Source organism: Homalodisca vitripennis, chromosome 4, assembly GCF_021130785.1.
Source record: "Homalodisca vitripennis isolate AUS2020 chromosome 4, UT_GWSS_2.1, whole genome shotgun sequence".
NCBI lineage: Eukaryota > Metazoa > Arthropoda > Insecta > Hemiptera > Cicadellidae > Homalodisca > Homalodisca vitripennis.
In genome coordinates, this window is record NC_060210.1 from 64,857,086 (window position 1) to 64,876,312 (window position 19,227).

Consider the following 19,227-nt stretch of genomic DNA (forward strand, 5'->3'; position numbering starts at 1 on the left):
ATTTTACCCATTACATAACACAATCAGGACACTTATTGCAACGTCATAAGGGAAGTACTCAAGTGTCGGAGGATCAGTGGATCAGCGTCTCTTGTGTCAGTCCATTAGCGAGAACACGCGTATATTTTACAAAGAAGAAAATTCTTTCTTCTTTTCTTCTTTCACAGTTTCATAAATTACATTCCTATGCATTGTTTTTGGGAATACAGTGAGGGGAGAGACCGTACAGAAGGATGTGGACCATACAATACAAATCGGTCTGATGGAAGAGAGGAATCAAGGTCGAGTTTTTCATCCTTCTAACGCGATCTACCCCAGATTAGATTAGATTAAAGAGGGTGGCATAAAGGACTTCCCAACGTATCTATCTACCTAAACTTATTGCCCACCCCAATTCCGCTAGTAGGGCCTTCCTAACATTCAACAAGACCAAAGACCTTCTGCCCAATGTTGCTCACCTGGCTGTTAGGTTTTAAATAGGGCTGTTCTCTTACCTCAAGCCTATAACAATTCAAAATAATGCGAATAGAAGTCTCCTCCGGCTGATTACATAGTCTACACCTATGGTCTTCAGTAGTGAGTCCTAAGATGTGCAAGTGTTTCTTAAATTGATCGTGTCCAGTAATAAGGAAACTGAACTGTATCAGAAGGTCTTTGTTTAGCTTCATCAGCCAGTTCGTGAACTGGATGCTAGTGTCTCTAATGATCTTCTTGCGAAATGATCACCCAAAGCAACTCTGCCACCGATAAGATAACAGTGCTTATCTGTGAACCATTTCTTAATAGCTTGATAGGCAGTTGACTTGCTTATATCACAAGCCGGTTCTGGTCCAAGAAAGTACTTTGAGCCATTTCTCGCTAATTACTCAGCGAGTTCATTGTCCCTAAAACCGTCATGTCAAGGAACCCAGCTAAGATCTACTGAATCACGACAGGGTCTTATGGACCCAAATTCACCCTTTTGTGCATATGATGCAAATAAAGTCATTTGAATTTGAATTTAGGTAGAACGGACAGTCTTAAAACACTCCTATACCTGCCTTCAAGTAACCTAGATTCGGTCGAGTTAATAATTGTCGTAAGAATGGCCTCGCTCTCAGATAGCATCACTATCCATTTATCGACGTAATTCCTAGTCAATCCTATATTTGCGCAACCTAAAATATCATATATTTCAGTCTGAAATATTTTTCAATGCTCTCCCAGACTTCCGTCGAAAGCTATTCTGGGAGCCATTCTTTGTTATTGTTATCTATTTGTGTTACGGTTTAGAGTTGTTGATAAGTTCAATGTTTTTTTAACTGTTACTTCTGATATTTATTTAACTTAGTACTCGTAATTTACGCAATTTATTTATTAATAATTTTTATTCTTATTTGGGTACTATAATTTGGAATTTGTTATCTACCTGTAATCAATTAGTGCTCTGTTTAATTTTAGCATTTTATCTTTATATTCAAATTTTATTTTATATGCTATATCACTGTTAATTGAAATTCATTTTGTAATTATCAAGTGTGTGTGTATTTTACTATAAAAATTGGATTTCATGCATATTTTTGCTACTGTGATTGATTAATACATGTTAAGTTTAATTCTAAAATGGGGGTTTCCGTTGATAAATAAATGAACTCCACAACCCACAGCAAGACAGAAAGTCATCAAAACATCTGCGCTCCCTCAAGGAGCCATCTTTGTATCAAACCTCTCTCTTCATTCTTTCCTTCTCTAATCCTCCCGAGATCGGATGATTACGACCAAAGTGTTGCTAAATACTCGTTTGTCATAGTGTCTGATGACATAATATGTAATATTAGATCGCATACCGCTTTTGCAATAGTGCAGTTGCCCGTACTAATCGAGCTTACTGTCCAGTGACCCACAATTTTCATTCGATACGCGGATTAATATGCTCCCGCCATGACTTGTAGGCCTAGTGGTAGAAGTTCTAGTATAACTGCAAGTGCAGCTTATAAAAGCTGATGTTATTAACAAGCAAGCCAGTTGATCTTCGTAAGTTGGTAAGCGTCAAGTCTGAGAAAGTGTCAGATACTAGACTCTGCAATAAAAGGAAGATAAACTGGAGCTGAATTCAAAATTCAAGTTGAGTCAACCCTTCCTAAGATAGCTTCCTTACGTGTAGAACCTTTAATTTAAGGTATTTCTTATTCACTGGACAATTAAAATGTTTACTTCAATCCCACCTCTATTTTGGAGAGAGAGAGAGAGAGAGAGAGTAATTTTTATTTATTCCAGGATATTTCCTGGATAAAACAATTATTTACATTGTATTGTACTTCTACTATATGAGTAAAATCCAAACATACTATAGTTCAAACGTATCTCCCTCGAGAGAAAAGTTTTCCTGAAGTAAAAGTCATGAATCAGTTAAAAATACGATGTATATAACAGTAAACTTTGGTCTACACAGTAATATTTAATAAGAGCTTCAACAGCGAAATTATATGTAATATAAACAGCCTTAAATATAATTATAAACCCATAAATATTATGATTATTCAATTTACTGTTTAATAATATAAAAAATAAACTATACAAATTAGTAAAAGGCAAATGTTTTCCATATCTATTCCAGATCCAGGACTGATTTCAAAATCATATTTAATTATTATATTAATTTTTGGCCATGTAGTCTCATTGAAAACTAGCTCCGACACACACACACACACACACACACACACACACACACACACACACACACACACACACACACACACCGTTCTCCGTTAATTATAAATTGCGTGGCCAAAGTATGTGAAATCATAAATAATCGCCCATAAAAATGTCAGCATGTAGGATATATCTAACTGATGTAATGCTGTGAAAATCAAATACACGTGGTTAAAAAAACTCCTCGGTCAACCAAAATAAGGCATTACTCTCGGACATAGCCATATAATACTCTTAAACAAATATGTTTTGCAGCATATTTCAAGAGAGAGCGTCTATGCAGGCTGTGTAAAATGTTGCACAAGACGCCGATATAAATTGGCTCGACAACACAGCAGGTTATCTGGAATTGTCTGCCGGATAGTCGAAGACATCATAGTGGCATTGCATGTTGTGGGGCATGTGGTAAACAATAATTACACTGATTGCAAGTCTGCCAGGAGATAATATTAGTGGACTGCTTTCACCGCTCGACAAACATGGCGTGGGTAAACTGGGAAAGCTTGAACGTGAAACACCCTGTGCTTGTTGCTGTCCCTCGTGGACTTTTGAGTCGAAGTATTGAATTTAATGTTAGAAAAGGGTGAGGTAGGTGCTTTAGAGTCTTTCGGTTGCATTTACGAAGTTGCTCTGAAAATTAAAGCTAATATTTTGAGTTTTAGACACATTTTTTGATGAGAGTGTGAATGTGAATGAGCATGAGTTCGGTGCGTAGAATCGTTGATTAAGATGCTCTCTCGTTATCATAACTAGCTAAGATTGGCTTTTTCTGAGTAAGTTATTGAATTAATGATAGTTTAAATGTCACATTAAGTTCGAAGTACAAACATTATGGACTTGGCTGTACTGAATAATAATGGACAGCTCTGAAGACCCAGATGGACACCTTCGCAAGGAATTAGAACATGAGAACAGAAGCTAAATTTCAATAATTCCTATACGAACACAAGCTCAGAACTTGAACACTGTCATTCACAGTCTATAAAAAATACTAACATTATTTAGTACCCTAACGTGGTTAACTTAGTGTACTTTAATATTGTACGCGTATAACATTGTTTTTATTACGGTCCCAATTGCTGATTTTTTATAATTGAAATAATGCATTGAGGAAAATAATTTTGATTAAATAAAATTCGATAACAAGTGAAAACGAACGGTAAATATTACTGTGAGCAGTGTTTTATTAAAATGTCAACACAGAATAATAATGTGAAATATAAACTTTATTTTGACTAAATAATAGTGGTTCTACAGATATCATATTAAAAAGGCTTAGAGATGTTGGTAACACTGTTTTTTTTTTTTTTTTTTTTTTTTTTTTTTTTTTTTTTTTTTTTTTTTTTTTTTAATAAATAAACTGTATCGCTATTTATTTTCTCTTCTAAGTTTCTGATGGTCATCACCTTTTGTGTGTATTTGTACAATAATGTATATTTTTATAATCTTAGGACAACTGACTCGAAATGGGTCATTTTAGCGTCCTTGTTTATATCAATGTAATTTGCATATAGTGGGATTATTGCTTTACTGCACAAGAAGTCTGAAACCCGTTGAACGCGAGCGACGACTGCTGAAGTGCCTTCCTATAGATTCCGGGTACTACACCTACCTACCAGGTCGAGTGTGCACACGCGCGAACGTTCATAACAACAATTATAGTTCTCTCAGTTCTTCTCAGTTCACGAGTGGAACCATTCGTGAGTGATTCGTGGTGGTGGTGTGTTACGAACCATTAAGTACTTCATATTAACGCCATTGGCATTTATGAACTCTTATACAGCTAATGGATCTATGAGATTCGTTATGTGTATAATAAACATTACGACTTGTTTAATTGTTATATGTACTCACGCCCACATAATTTTAGGGCCAAAATTATTTAATTCAGACTGTTTATTCATTACCACTAACAAGTATTACATCACACTTATATCGTGTGGGAAAGGTAGACAACACGGATTATGAATGTCAGAGAAAAGAATAATTGTAATCGAAGCCGAATAAAATATATAATCTGATGTTTCGGCAGACATATAAAGAGAAAGTAATACTGAAATAAGAGCGAGATCGTTTAAAAATCGGTATGAGGCAAAGCAAAAAAGGCTTAGGATGAAAAGAGTTGATCATTTTAAAAGAATCAAAGAGTAAGACCTTCGAATATGATGGATTAAAGGTATTCAACACACCAAATTAAGGGCAAAGGGCAGTTGGGGAGTGAGTTTATTTTGAACATGCGCGAGATGTTGATATGAGTACTATAAGAAACAAGGCGATAACGTTGAGGAATATTTGTTCGCCATTGAACCAAAGGATTGTTGATGACGATGATAAATACATAAATTGTTTTCTTCCTCACTCCACCTCCGAGTGTTATATTGACACAGTGAAACTGCCAGTCAGCGCCAATGTATGGGGCAGGTCCGGGGAAGGCTAACAGGTCAGCGACAAGCCGGGCGGGGCTGAGTTGTCCCACTTTCGTGCCTCCACTCGGCCGTACTACGCCGTCACACCCGTGTCACGGAGGTACGTGCCTGCGAACTTCCAGGGTGTCTCAGGAATATGCTGGCAGTATCCACTTCCATTACCTCTTATCCGTAATGTTCACATCCTTGATTTACAACCATAATATTTACGTCCATAATCATCACATCCATTATCTTTCTCATCTTTAATCTTCACATCCATGAACTTTACACCCTTTATCTCCTTATCCGTAATCTTCACGTCCATTAAATTTTATTATCTCTACCCCGTAATGATCACATCCATGTAGTTGTGTTCTCCAGGTGAATACATACATATACAGAGTGTCCCACGAAGAGGTTTAAGCGTTTGATTTTATATAACTTTCCTATTTATGCGCCGAACATTTTCAAACTCTACACATTCTATTTTTAACTATTTTTAAAGTAGGTTTTAAAAATACCCTACGAAAATTAAAGCTACCTAACAATTGTAGAAACAAAATGGTGACATATTGAAAACTTTAACATTTTGTTTCAGGAATGAATTACCTGATTTGATTACTGCGTTGCAGTGTTAAAGAACAGCTGTTTAATAACGATCATTGTTGAAAACAGCTGTTTGATTGAAGAACTGTGCTATAAAAACATAACCTAACCTCCTCCATTAGAGTTTTACTGATGTTAAAGTTCGAGAAATGGCTTTTAATGTTGACCAAAAAGTGGTGTTGTGCGTGGGGTATTGCTTTTGGCAACATTACAGATGCAATTAGACAATTTCAGGCTGCTTACCCAGAAGTTGAATCACCTGGAAATCCAACAATAACTAAGTGGGAAAATCCTTAGTAAAAACTGAAAGTATCGTAAAAAAAGTACTCTAGAGGATAGTGCGCATCAATGCTCCGCTCTCCAGGTAAACCGAAATCAGTAAGGAAGGTTGAACTTGACCCTCATGTTCCAAAGTTGTCAGCACAGAGAATAATTAAGAAAAACAAAATTAAAATTTACAAAAGTCATCTAGTCCATAATCTTCTCGAATATGATCCGAACAGGAGAGTAGAATGTATTGTGTTCTCGTATCATTGAGTTTCATGCGCTAGATCCTAATTGGCATAGTCAAATTGTTTTTTCAGATTAGTCCACTTTTTACTGCAATGGCGCTGTAAATAGGTATAATTGTAATTTATTACAACACCGGTAATCCACACATTCTTGGACAGATTCTACTCAAATCAAAAGGAATTATTGTGTGGGCAGCTGTCAGTGGTAATGGGGAGCTATCTTACGACATTTCAGACAATATAATGAATAGGTATGAACAGGTTTTAAATGAACAAGTCTTGCCTCATTTTACGGTTCCAGATATGGATCAAGCAATCTTCCAACATGGTGCTCCTCCTCATTTCGCAAATCCTGTCAAACGATTACTAAATGACAACCTTTATGGCCGTTTGATTAGTATATTGCCATTCCGATCCCCAGATTTGACTGTGTGTGATTTCTATACAAATATATATGTTTAGATTTGGATATGAGATAGAAATTCGTTGAACGTTAAAATATCTCATTCATAGATGTATGTATTGTTTAATGTTTAAATTTTGAGTACTTTAATGAACACTTTTCAATTATATGAAAAGCAATGTTTACTGATTATAAGTTGATATTTTAAATTGTTTTATTTAGAAGATCCGTTTAACTTGTGCATATATTGAACACGTTTTACTCCAATTGAACAGACTAAAATTACTGCGAAGATGGTTACAATAATTTCTTTAGATCATAGAGTATTCTTTAAATGCATCCATAAATTCAATAATTTTAATGCACAATTTGATTCGGCTGTTCTATAGAGTAAAATTTCATTTCCATACAAGAGTTTTAGATATACTATACATTATAACTGTGATCAAGTCAAACCTTTTACACTAAAATTAATACGCAATAAAACCTTGATGCTTGGCGCTTCGCTACTATGGAGAAGATGTAAGCGGAATCACGAAGCCAAGTTTCATTTTAAGCTACCACCATGACGACTAATCACTCACGACATAATAGAATTTGTCTCTACACCTAGTATTCTCTTAATCAAAAAGGTATTTGAAATCTATACTGTACGTTCACCTCTTTAATGCAATAATACAATGCCAAAGGAAATGTGGTATTGTAAGCATCAATACCAAAGGAAATGTGGTATTGTAAGCATCAATATCAAAGGAAATGTGGTATTGTAAGCATCAATACCAAAGGAAATGTGGTATTCTAAGCATCAGTACCAAAGGAAACGTGGTATGCAAGCATCAATACTAAATGGAAGGTGGTATTAGGAGCATCAGTACTATAGAAAAAGCGGTATTCTAAGCATCAATACCAAAGGAAACGTGGTATTGTAAGCATCAATTACAGAGTAAAATTGGTATTGTAAACATTATTAACAAAGGAAAAGTGGTATTGTAAGAATGAATACCAAAGAGAAAAGTTGTAGTTGCAAGTATCAATTATAAACTATCTAAACAAGACTATTCGTGTACACTTGTTTATTGAATTGACACGTCCACGCCACTTTCTACCGACTAAGGAAGATAACCTACATACTGTATAACAGAGCAGTCAGGTGCTGGCCATATACAGAGAGGCCCTGCTACTTTCTACAACAAGGGATTGTTAAGTGTCATTACTTTTCAATAAATCAAAGGCGAACATTGGCTGTATTAAAGTACTTTATAATACGCTGAACATAACAGAAACTAGGTTATGTTTTTAAAAACCATTGTTATATGTAAAATTTTCTTTTTATTACTAGTTTGGACAGTAGTATGGGAATTTATTAGACGTGTATCCGGAAACAAATTGAACTAACATCAACTGTTACAACACAATCAGTGTTGAATTGACCATTACCACAATAATTAGCAGAAAAATAGGATTTGCTGGAGGCTAGAGATGAGATCAGGGTTATGATATTCTTCGTTGGTACAGATGGAAGAGTGATTCCCAAAACATTCCCAATGTAGGCGACATAGTACGTGCAAGTACTCGTTCCATATCCGCCCCCGTCTGCTATCGACATCCGTTATCGATAAAGTTTGCTTATACAACATTGGAGATATCGATTAATAGACGGAAAGAGTATTACTCAAAGATCTGCACTCAGGAAAAGCCATAGAAACAACAAACCTCAATCAGTAAGGTTTCACGGGAAGAATATACTGATACAAAGGAACAACGTCGCACCCGACAGACCCTAACGAAGTTATCACTCACAGGAACAGGAACAGGCAAACAGAGGGACAGCTATTTGACCTTTCAACCCAAAATCAATAGGATCCTTGGACTAAGAGTCTCGTATGTACCAAGTTAAAAGTCTATAGGACCTTTCTATCAAGAGATCGCAAGGACGGAAAGATAGAAGTATGGACTGACCTTTAAAATTTTGAACCCAAAATCAATAGGATCCTTGGACTAAGAGTCTCGTATGTACCAAGTTAAAAGTCTATAGGACCTTTCTATCAAGAGATCGCAAGGACGGAAAGATAGAAGTATGGACTGACCTTTAAAATTTTGAACCCAAAATCAATAGGATCCTTGGACTAAGAGTCTCGTATGTACCACGTTAAAAGTCTATAGGACCTTCCTATCAAGAGATCGCAAGGACGGAAAGATAGAAGAATGGACTGGCCTTTAAAATTTTGAACCCATAATCAATAGGATCCTTGGACTAAGAGGAACTTATGTACTTTCCACGCTCTAGTATTGTTCAAACAAGAGTTATCGCACAGACGGACGGACGGAAAACGTAACAATTTTAATAAAGCTCTCGGGTCCGTTTTAATCTATTGCTTATGTACCCAAACGGGTATGTAAAAGTCACATGATAATGTAGGCCATACTCGAATATTGAACAAATATGCACAGTTGAACTGGCAAACACTAAAAACCCAAGGCAAAAACCTTGAAGGTGCAAATTTAATGATATGCGTAATGATTGAATAAATAGTAGCAACTTTTACTTGGCAGTTACGTTGTTTAATGCTAATTTATTATGACTACGTCATTCATCAAAAAGATCCTGCCAATAAAACATAAAAGCTGTTTTAATTAGTATCAAGATCCGTTTATTTTGTACTATAATTTTCATCCTGAGCCCAAAGAAAACTATGAATGTCTAGGCAGGAAGTAGTTAGAGCACACTGCACCAACATCGATTCCAGTACACATAAAGAAGCAGGTGACCACCACTGGGTAGACTCACCGACTGATAGTTTCAATCATTTACTTTATACCATAGCTAAGCTACAGAAGTATGGAAGTTGTTAATATGCCTGATACCTGATTGATGCGGTTGATGCTCATGGTGAGCACGGTCGTCTTGTAGATAGTGGTGGAACTGTCCGCCGTGGTGATAGTAGTGGTGGTGATGTAGGATGCACTCGAGGTCGGTACAGTTCAACATCGCAGCACTGTCACGATCACTCTCACTATCACTCGACTATCACTAGCGGCGGCTGGGGTCGGGTTCGTGGGTGTATCGATGGATGTAGAGTACCGTAGGGGTCGTACGCCATAGATCGGTGAGAACTATGGTTCTCTGGAGACAATAGTATGTCCAGGGAGTCGGGAGATACACGCTACTCTTGATGGCCTGCCTCCGCCTGGAACAGAGTGTTCTGCGTTAGAAGCAGTAATGGATGTTGATAGTCTTTAAAGTAATACTATTTCACTTTCAACGTATTTTAAATAAAGGACATCTACAACAGGCATGAGCATACATAAAAAAGCATTATTACATCAGTACCAAGAACTCCCGAAAATTCCACCATCATAAGGTGACAGTTGTGCCGGATACTCATCATGATGGTCTGTTAAAAGTTGCATAAAATGTCATATAAATGATACAAATATATGCCAAACACGTGTTTTATGGCCTTTTTAATATGACCGAAATTCTGGATAATGTAGGTTTGGACACTATTTATGGTTTAGAGTTTCATCTTATCTTTTAAGTGACATCATAGTTAAATCTTTAAAATATCACCAAAATTCAGGTGTAAGGTATGTAATTTATACAATGAAAATGTCTTCAAACGGTTAAATTTTAATCAAAATCGCCATTAGAATTTTTACTCCAGTTTGAACACCAATAAGTGATTTCAAAATAACAATCATGGTTTATTGATATAAAAATTGTTTTATTGTATAAAAAAATCTCTAATAAATCAGATTAGATGCCGGAATCACCAATCTTAAATTGTTTTTATACGAGACTTCCTTTTACTAAGAACGGAATTTGTTTAGTAATCTGCGAATGCTTATACAGTCAGATATACACTTTATTAAAACATACATTTTATCGGATATATCTTGTGAGGAAATGTACTTTTTTAAACCTGAAAATACTTTCTTCTACACTATCTCTGATAGAAAAATAAAAAAAGTTAGCATAACTAGCAAATCCCTGGTTCGCAACAAGACCAAACACAGCGCGTCTATGCCATGTGTACAAACTAAACACTTCAAAACATTCTTAGTTGTTGGTAAGCAAAAGAAATTCTGCACTTTACTTTTTTGCAATCAGATAAATGAATAAGATTCCAACATCTTCAGATTAAGAGAGATCAAATAACAATGGATCAATTTTTCTGAATGTTTTTGGTCAAACCAATACAAATCAAAAGTTTCACTAGCCTCAATACGATGTTTACTATTTAAGCACTAGCAGATTTTGAAAAAGCAACTCAATTAGCGTTTTGATCACTAACACAAACTGTGAATTTAATTTCCACTCTGTTTTTGACCCAATATTATTTGTTCAAGAAACATTTCCCAAAGTATTAGTTGTAAAATATGGTGATCTCGGTGCCGTACAACGCATAATCTGTTCATCCTCATAAAATGTAATCTGTCACACTCATAAAATGTAATCTGTTCACCCTCATACAATGTAATCTGTTCACCTTCATAAAATGTAATCTGTCCATCCTCATAAAATTTAATCTGCTCACCCTCATAAAATGTAATCTGTTCATCCTTATAAAATGTAATCTGTGCACCCTCATAATATGTAATCTGTTCACGCTGATAGAATGTAATCTGTTGATCCTCATAATATGTAATCAGCTCATCCTCATAAAATGTCATCAGTTAATATTCAAATGACAAAGGATTACAAGGAACGTGCTGTGGAAAGGAAGATTCCCATTGTCAAATTGGCAAAGTCTACAAGAAGAAGTAAATCATTTATTAACTCTAGTATTTTATTGCTTAGATATGAGATTTGTACACCAATGCAAGACATGTTACAGCGTATATCTCTCTTAGTGGGAGAATGTCGTGAGTAGTAAAGCACCGGCTTCTTGGAAGAGAACGATGATTTGTTTGCAAAGTGGCATTATGACAAACAAGCTTGTTTTCTTATGGCATTTTTTCACCAATAAAATGTTTCATGAACAACTTACTCGGAAGGACACGAACAACTAAGATAAATCATGTTATTTTCATTAAATTTAAATATTCTTTAATTAACAGTAGGAAACGTTAGCTGAGGCTGGGTCAGCAAGAAAACAACTCATTGTCTTGTGACAACATGCTGATACAATGGGTCTAGGCTCAGCAACTGGCTGGTTGTGAACCGCGTCAGCCAAATCTCGAGACCTTGTTGACTATCGTTGAGTGACCCAGTAACCTGGAATTTAGGTTTCATTCTTATGGAAAGATGTGAATGCAATTGTTGTCAACCGGGCACTGTTCTTTACGATGTGTAGTATTTAAATTTTATAGTACAACCTTGGATATGTTTTATTGTAATAGGAAGGAAATTTCTGTGGAATAGAGGCAATCTTAGATTTTCCGTAAAAGACTAAAATTGTTTTAATCCTTTGTAAAGTGACCTTGTAATATTGAAAAATAGTTGTCCTTTTTGTTATAGTCCATACAACGTAATATATTTCACATATAAAGGATGTTCCCTCTGTTGTTAATTTTTTTTAAATACACCAGGAACCCAAAAGATTCAGGTAGAATTCATTAGTAGAAGCCTTTACTTGCTTCCCTTTCTTAGAGTAACATTTTTGCCTATAGAGACCTCTCAAGAGATTGTGTATAAAGCTTGAACTTTACTAAGTTTGCATCTTTCTCGAATTCCTTCAATTACAACACTTCCTATAATTCCTCATGATATTGCAATTTTTTAATGATATTCAGCTTTCTCTATTCTTATTTTTGGGGGTTTTACGTTAATCTGCACGTGAATGTTCTTTTCAGATAAGCACGAACTAACAATAATTCACTGGTAGTCTTTATAATCTAAAGAAAGGCACGCTTTAAGAGCTCGCTGTACTGGTGCTCATCTGGATTTTAGCCCTACAATACCAATCACACAGTTCTTGGTGTGTTATGTGGACACTCAGGCACTATATTTCGATTAGTAACTTTACTTTTCGTAACTTAACCTTACTTGAGAAATTCAGATTTAATAATAATAAAATTCACAATATAGGCCTACAACAACAATACAACCCACATTTTAAATATAACATTATCAGTGTTCATTATTAAAGTATATCTGGATACTCAGTTCTTCTAACATCAAACAGAACAGTCCATTTAATCCGTTTTTTATTACGGCCATAATTAGCTAGATATCTAATCAGCTTGATGTGCTGTGTTCGAGCATACAAATCTGAATCTGTGTATTTCAAGATTTTTTTATGTAATTCTTAAGGGGCCTTAATTAAAAATGGCATGTATGATTTTCGTAAAGACATGATTTAACCATATGATTGTTATGCCCAGTTTGAAACATTGTTTCAATCCTCTCGAAGGAATTTTACGCAACATTTTTTAAACTTCTGCCTAAAAAGTATAGATCCAGCTTCCAAAAACACCGTTAACTTAAAAAACTCGTTTATTTATAAATTTGTATTAATTAAAAAAAAAACTGTTATACTTTCGATCACTTAATTTCGGTGTACCGACATTCGAAATTTCGAAAACGAAAGGTATCTTAGTTATTTGGTAGTGTATAAAAAACTCAAGAAGATTTTCATAATGATCAGATTTAAGGGATGTTTTCTATACAAATTGTATTTTAATTGATTAGTATAAACTTACTGTACTTAAGTCCGAACGGTCCAAACTATTTGGAAATATTTACTCCCATCCTAGAGAATACAGCCAGTGTTGAAACTGCTGAAATGCACTCGAGACCATTCATTGTGTCAGTTTAAATGGTTTGGGCTACATTAATACCAAAATGATTGTATTTATAGATGCATCACGATTTTGCATCATAAGTATTGTTATAACTGTCTTTTAAGCAAAATTTTCATGTAGTAACCAAATAAGAAATCAATATTTTATAATTGTTCAAATTATTAATTGTCAATATTCGTGGATTGAATCAGAATATTATGATACACATTTCTTGTTTCGTTGAGTGTACTGGGTACTCGGTCGTTGACTCTCTGATGCTGCAGCGATGAATACCACAGTTTATACGTTTATTCATGAGCCCAGGACAGGGTGTGCACCTGTATCTAATGCTCAGGTGCAGCATCTAGCCAGTCGCAATAAATGACAATAGGTCGTAAAACTCGCGCCTGGCGCATCTGCCGCCCGTGGTTTCTCCTAGACAGCCCACTCACTCAGCGTACCGTCTAGCTCTACAGTCTAGACGTTGTAATGCACTGATAAACCGGCCTGAGGAACGTATAACAGGGAAACTGCAGCTTCGTATAATGAAACACATATAATTGAAGTAGCAGTTTAGCTGAACAAAGAAGAGTCAACACCTGATCATAAAACTACAAAATTTTCCAAATTTAAAAAGCCGTATCTTAGTTTTATAGAAGGCACGAGTACGTCACACCACTCTGTTATATGCGTTGGGGCAGTTAAGATACATGATTATCACATATTAAGATATCATATCATTGTATTTAATATATTTATTAAGTTTTTTCACTGTCATCATGGTTACCCTACAATGTAAAAGATGTTCGCTAACGCTAACCCAAAGTAACATATGCGATAATCGAACTCTGTGTTGGTTATATTGATATTAAGTTTCATGGAAAATTTTAATTCTATGGGTAACTTCATTTTTGAGATAGTGCCGACAGACAGACAGAATTAAATTTTTTTAACTACTCGAGTGTTAGCTTCCCTTACGCTAAGTCAATTACATAAGTTTAACACTTATGTTTTTTAACACAAGTTCAACATACATTTATGTGATTTTCGAAAGGGTTTATAAAATTAAAGTATCTTTGCTAAATAACTTTCTTCATTTTACATTAACTTCAAAGGTTTTTTTTTCAAACATTGAGGTAATAAAAAATTGAGGTAAAATCAATCTGTTCAAAATTCACAATTTTTGGAACAATTCTACTATAAATCTGAGAGAATGAGATTAGGAACGGATCACATTGTTTGCATTGTTTATTAATTGTTTTAAATAGTCTTTAAAGACTGGTTAGTTGTTAAAAACATATGAACACCAACATAAGGAGACACAAACACAAGGTGACACAAAAACTTAAAGAAAGTACAATCAGGTTTCAGGGTAGGATTAAATAAATACATCACTAGCTGCTTTATTTACGATTGAAAACAATCACTTTTTTATTTTGAATTGTTTAAGTCACTCGTGCTAATGCACTGCAAGTTTAACTGTTAGGTTATATTCATATTCCCATAACCTTCACGAACCAAGGTTGGGTCGGAACGGAACAGTCTGTAAGTGTAACCACCGTACACTGTAGTTTTGCGGTCAACAGCTGGTGCAATACAGTTTTTTGTAACCGGAGAGACCGGTGGGGGGAGTAAGTTAGGAAATTCATCCCCTTCCATGAATACTGCATACGGTATACCCTCACTTGATTCTTAAATCAAATAATTTTAAGTATGATAAAGGTAAGCCATAATAATTAATCTAGAACTGTAATATAGCATTGCTATGATTTGCAGGTGATGTGCCGCTGGTCTTTAGATTAATTTGATTGGAGGCAGCAGTATAGATGTATAAATAAGTAGCCACTTTTTGATCGCTGTCATGGATTTGCCCACTTGTGCCACTAGTAGACTCAATAGATTGTAGTTTTCTAGCAATTATGTTATATTATAATTTTATTTCTTTTTCCACCAGTATATCACAAAACTGTTATTATTGGACCCAGCTGTCAAGTTCTGACTTAGCGGGACCAAATGCATGTATGATTGGTGAATAAATAAATTCTATTCTAATTCTATTCTGTTCTATACTATTCTATTCTAATAATGGAACTCTTGTGAGCTTTCAGTTTTCACAAGAAAATTTATTTCTAAACGAGTACACTTGTTTTTATGTTGTAATACGTCCACGCTCTCGCTTAATATTCCCGGAACATTTTCTGGCCTCGCTTTGTCCTTTACCCAAAACAACTGAAGCTCGACCTTGAGTAGCATACTAGACAAAGTCTGGAGACACTTGTACTTTAATCACAGTAGTAAGATGTCAGTCAAAGAGTCCTGCTGTCTACTAGCCTCAAGTACGGGGGTTGTAAGATTTTAATATATAAGAAAAGTTTTAGTCAGAACATTAACTCATCTCTAGACTGACTGTGTGTACTGTCCCTTATACAACTTCATTAACTTTTCCGGAAGACATCATGTAAAGAAGTAACGCTATATAACATTCATAAAAATACGCATTTTTAGGATAAAATTTACAATTTTCTACTTAAGGTATTTTTATTTCGTAAATAACACAAACACTGTGCTTATTATAGCAGAATTTTTAAATGTGTGTATCTAATTAATTACTATAAACTTAATGAAATCGAAATTAAAAAGCTAAAAACATGTGACATAGGATATCACTTGTAAATTTTTTTATTTAATCAATTAATTATTTAAATATATTGCAATAAATAATTACGTATCTATCGTGGAGTTGCATACCCATGTTTTGGAACTTTTTTCCAACTTTACTAATACTCTAATATAAAATAATTCTGCACAATGGGTTTGGGATTTATCGGAAGGATTTTGCCTAAACTGTTAGAATGCGAGTGTTTGGGCTGAGCTTAAAATGTATTGCATTACAATTTTTTACCCCATAAAAGTACTTAATTTTTGTAATATCACAAGATAAACAATTAATTTTTGTCACGCTATTCATATGGCATTGGTCACTACGACCAACACAAGTTATGATTTTATTTTTACTTTTTAAGTTTGATAAAGATTCAGAAATTCTTAGTTTGCCCTGCAATTTCCATATTTTATAAAACAGTAAAATACAACTAGCTCATCGGTTATTCCATGTATTATCCTTGAAAATTAATGGAAACGGTTTTGTGAATCATCAAATTGCCTATGGTCTAAATAAAAAATCTCAAATCAAAAAACTCAATTAGCTAAGTACTTCCCCCAGGAGAATTCCTATTTTCCGAACAAAGGTCTGTCAACCCGGTAATCCACTCTATCCTATACTCTGATACGGCCAACTCTGCTAATATGTCTCAGAATCTAATCTACATACTTTGTAAAAGCGATAAATTATGAGTTTGTGAGTGAAACTAGTAGCCTACTCAATAACATTTATTGCACCATCGTTTAAGTTGTGTATCTGCGCCATACTTATTTTTTATTGACCTGTCCTTACAAAGAAATGAGTCATTGTACGCCATTACTTGCAAAAATCTTCATTTTTAAAATTCTACGGATAGGTTTTATCCTTTATAAATTAAGTCATACAAGGTCGTAAAGTTGATGTGGCAACTTAATTTATAAATCAATAAAATTCCACTTCTGCAATATTATGTAACCATAAAATGGCACATTTTCACGGGCAATAGACATATTAAGAGACATACATTCCTCGACCATCTCAGTCTCGTAAAACCTAGTTCAAACCGGAATCTAGACTACATAAACAAGGAACTCGGAGTAAAGCAACTGGAAGGAAAAAATGAAAAGTACAAAGAGAAATCATGTGGAGAGGAAAGGAATCCACAAACACCGCTATCCGACAGTCAAGGCGTAAACAAGCTATGAGACACCCATTACCCAGTTTTATCGCGCATCTCCTGTGGTTCTGGTGGATGACACTTTAACACTTGTATAATTGTGCTTTAACTGATATTTCAGTAGGTAAAACATGAACATGTGTAATAAATAGTAGAAGCACAACACTGTATTTCACAAACACCAAGCAAATTATATAAGATCTGTAAATTGAGAAAAGTTAGCTCTTCAGCCCTTCACTAGTAATAGGTTTACTGAGTTTTAGAAGTAAATCCAAGCGTTTACTTGGATTTGTATGACATCTTACAACCATCATTGGATCTATCATTAAAAGTAAGTAGGCCTTCGCTTTATTTACACAGCAACTTTTATTATAAGTACGATTTCTCTTTTACAGCGGTACTTTAAATTGTACGTGCATTTTCTCATTAGCAATTTCATTACTTATATAAGTAACTAATACAATTTTCTGATAAAGACATGCATTTTCCAAATGAACCGTTGTCTATACATAGATAAATCATAGATATACATAGATTAGTCCAAAATAAAAGTACCACATAACTTTATATTAAATTTAACTGAGTAATCGTTTCATCGATCTAATATTAATTAAGTGATTGTATATTATATTTATCAAGCAGATGAGAGAATATTCTGTTAATTTAATAAAACCTGTGGGGAACAGCCAAACTGTTGAAAGTGACAATACCCGTGTAAGTAAACATTCTACAACTCCCTAACCTCGCGATCGCAGTTGCACGGCAAGAGAGTTGTTGAGTTCGCGGGAAGGAGAGTAGACGGTTGATCCACTTCCAGATCCGGTCTGGCAATCAGCTGACTGGATTGACAACATAACCTCAAACCATTGGTGGGTTGTATCTGCATTCTGCAAGCTGTCTGCAATTGGTTTTATGCTTTTAAAATGCTCCAAAATAAGTCAGGGGTTAACTTGTTTTATTTAAAGAGTATAAGATTAAGTGTTGAAAACAATAAAGAAAAAATAAACACTATATTTTTACAACAAAAAATTTTATTTCAAGTGATGTAATTAATTCATCTTTTTTGTCTTTTTTTGTCGAATTTTTATAAGACTGCAAATGTATAAAATATTTCGTGACTAGCTCCACAACGTTGCAGCATAAGTAAGTATCCCATATACACAAGTGAAACTAAAATAAACAAACATAGTACTAAGGTATAAAACATTTTGTATTTTCAACTTTACTAAATATACATTATTTATGATTGTCATTTACAATACTAATGTTAGTTTTTAAAACTACATTCAGAGAAGATGCAATATAAATCCAGCTTATTACATACTAGTGTTAGGATTTTTAAAACACTCGTATACAAACATTTAATTCAAACATACGTAATATTTTAATACAAAATCGAACAATTGAAACTTACGATGTTTTAGATAATTACTTGTATCTGTTGAAAATCTGTCGCAGTGCACATTAATCAATTAGGAAACTAAGGCTTCTTAACCACTCAATCACTTGTCCAAGTAGCAGCCACACTCGATGTTGCTTGATTCGGTTATTATGCGATACCATCGTATCCGCTACACTGCGCCATTGGCAAGGAACATCTGCAAGGGATGATGTAATGCCACGAAAACTTGAAGGTCGAAATTACCTCCTTCTATTCAGATTGCCTCCGGTAACTGGAAGAACTCCAACTTTAATTGTAGTTTATTTATACTTTGTTTGATAAGTGAAGAATATACGATGACATTTCCTTAAACAGTGTTGAGGAAATCGTGCTGAATTCTTACAAAATTATTTGACCTTCAGAAAGTCTTTGGTTATAACACTCTTCTCTGACCACTAACAAAGAGTTCATATAGTTAATTTTCAGTATACACGAATCACGCCAACTTTTGGAACTTTGTTCTGGCACGTCAAAATTGTGTTCTAGAAAATAAGTGGTTTGAATTTAACATTTATGAGATGAAAATGTTCTTCTTTTTTATTATGTAATAAAATGATACATATTAGTACTACGAATGGTGTTGTTGAAGTGCTCATACTATACACGAATTTCGCTACTTTTT

At 34.6% G+C, this 19,227-nt stretch overlaps 1 protein-coding gene across 1 annotated transcript in view; it reads right to left on the reverse strand.

Annotated features, from left to right (window-relative positions):
• Window positions 1–19,227, reverse strand: part of LOC124359413 — a 466,804-nt gene that overhangs the window by 413,514 nt on the left and 34,063 nt on the right. Inside the window, exon 2 of the mRNA XM_046812141.1 lies at window positions 9,486–9,808. Coding sequence (XP_046668097.1) covers window positions 9,486–9,609 — 124 coding nt within the window. The 5' untranslated portion in view covers window positions 9,610–9,808. The remainder of the gene's footprint in view (window positions 1–9,485; window positions 9,809–19,227) is intronic.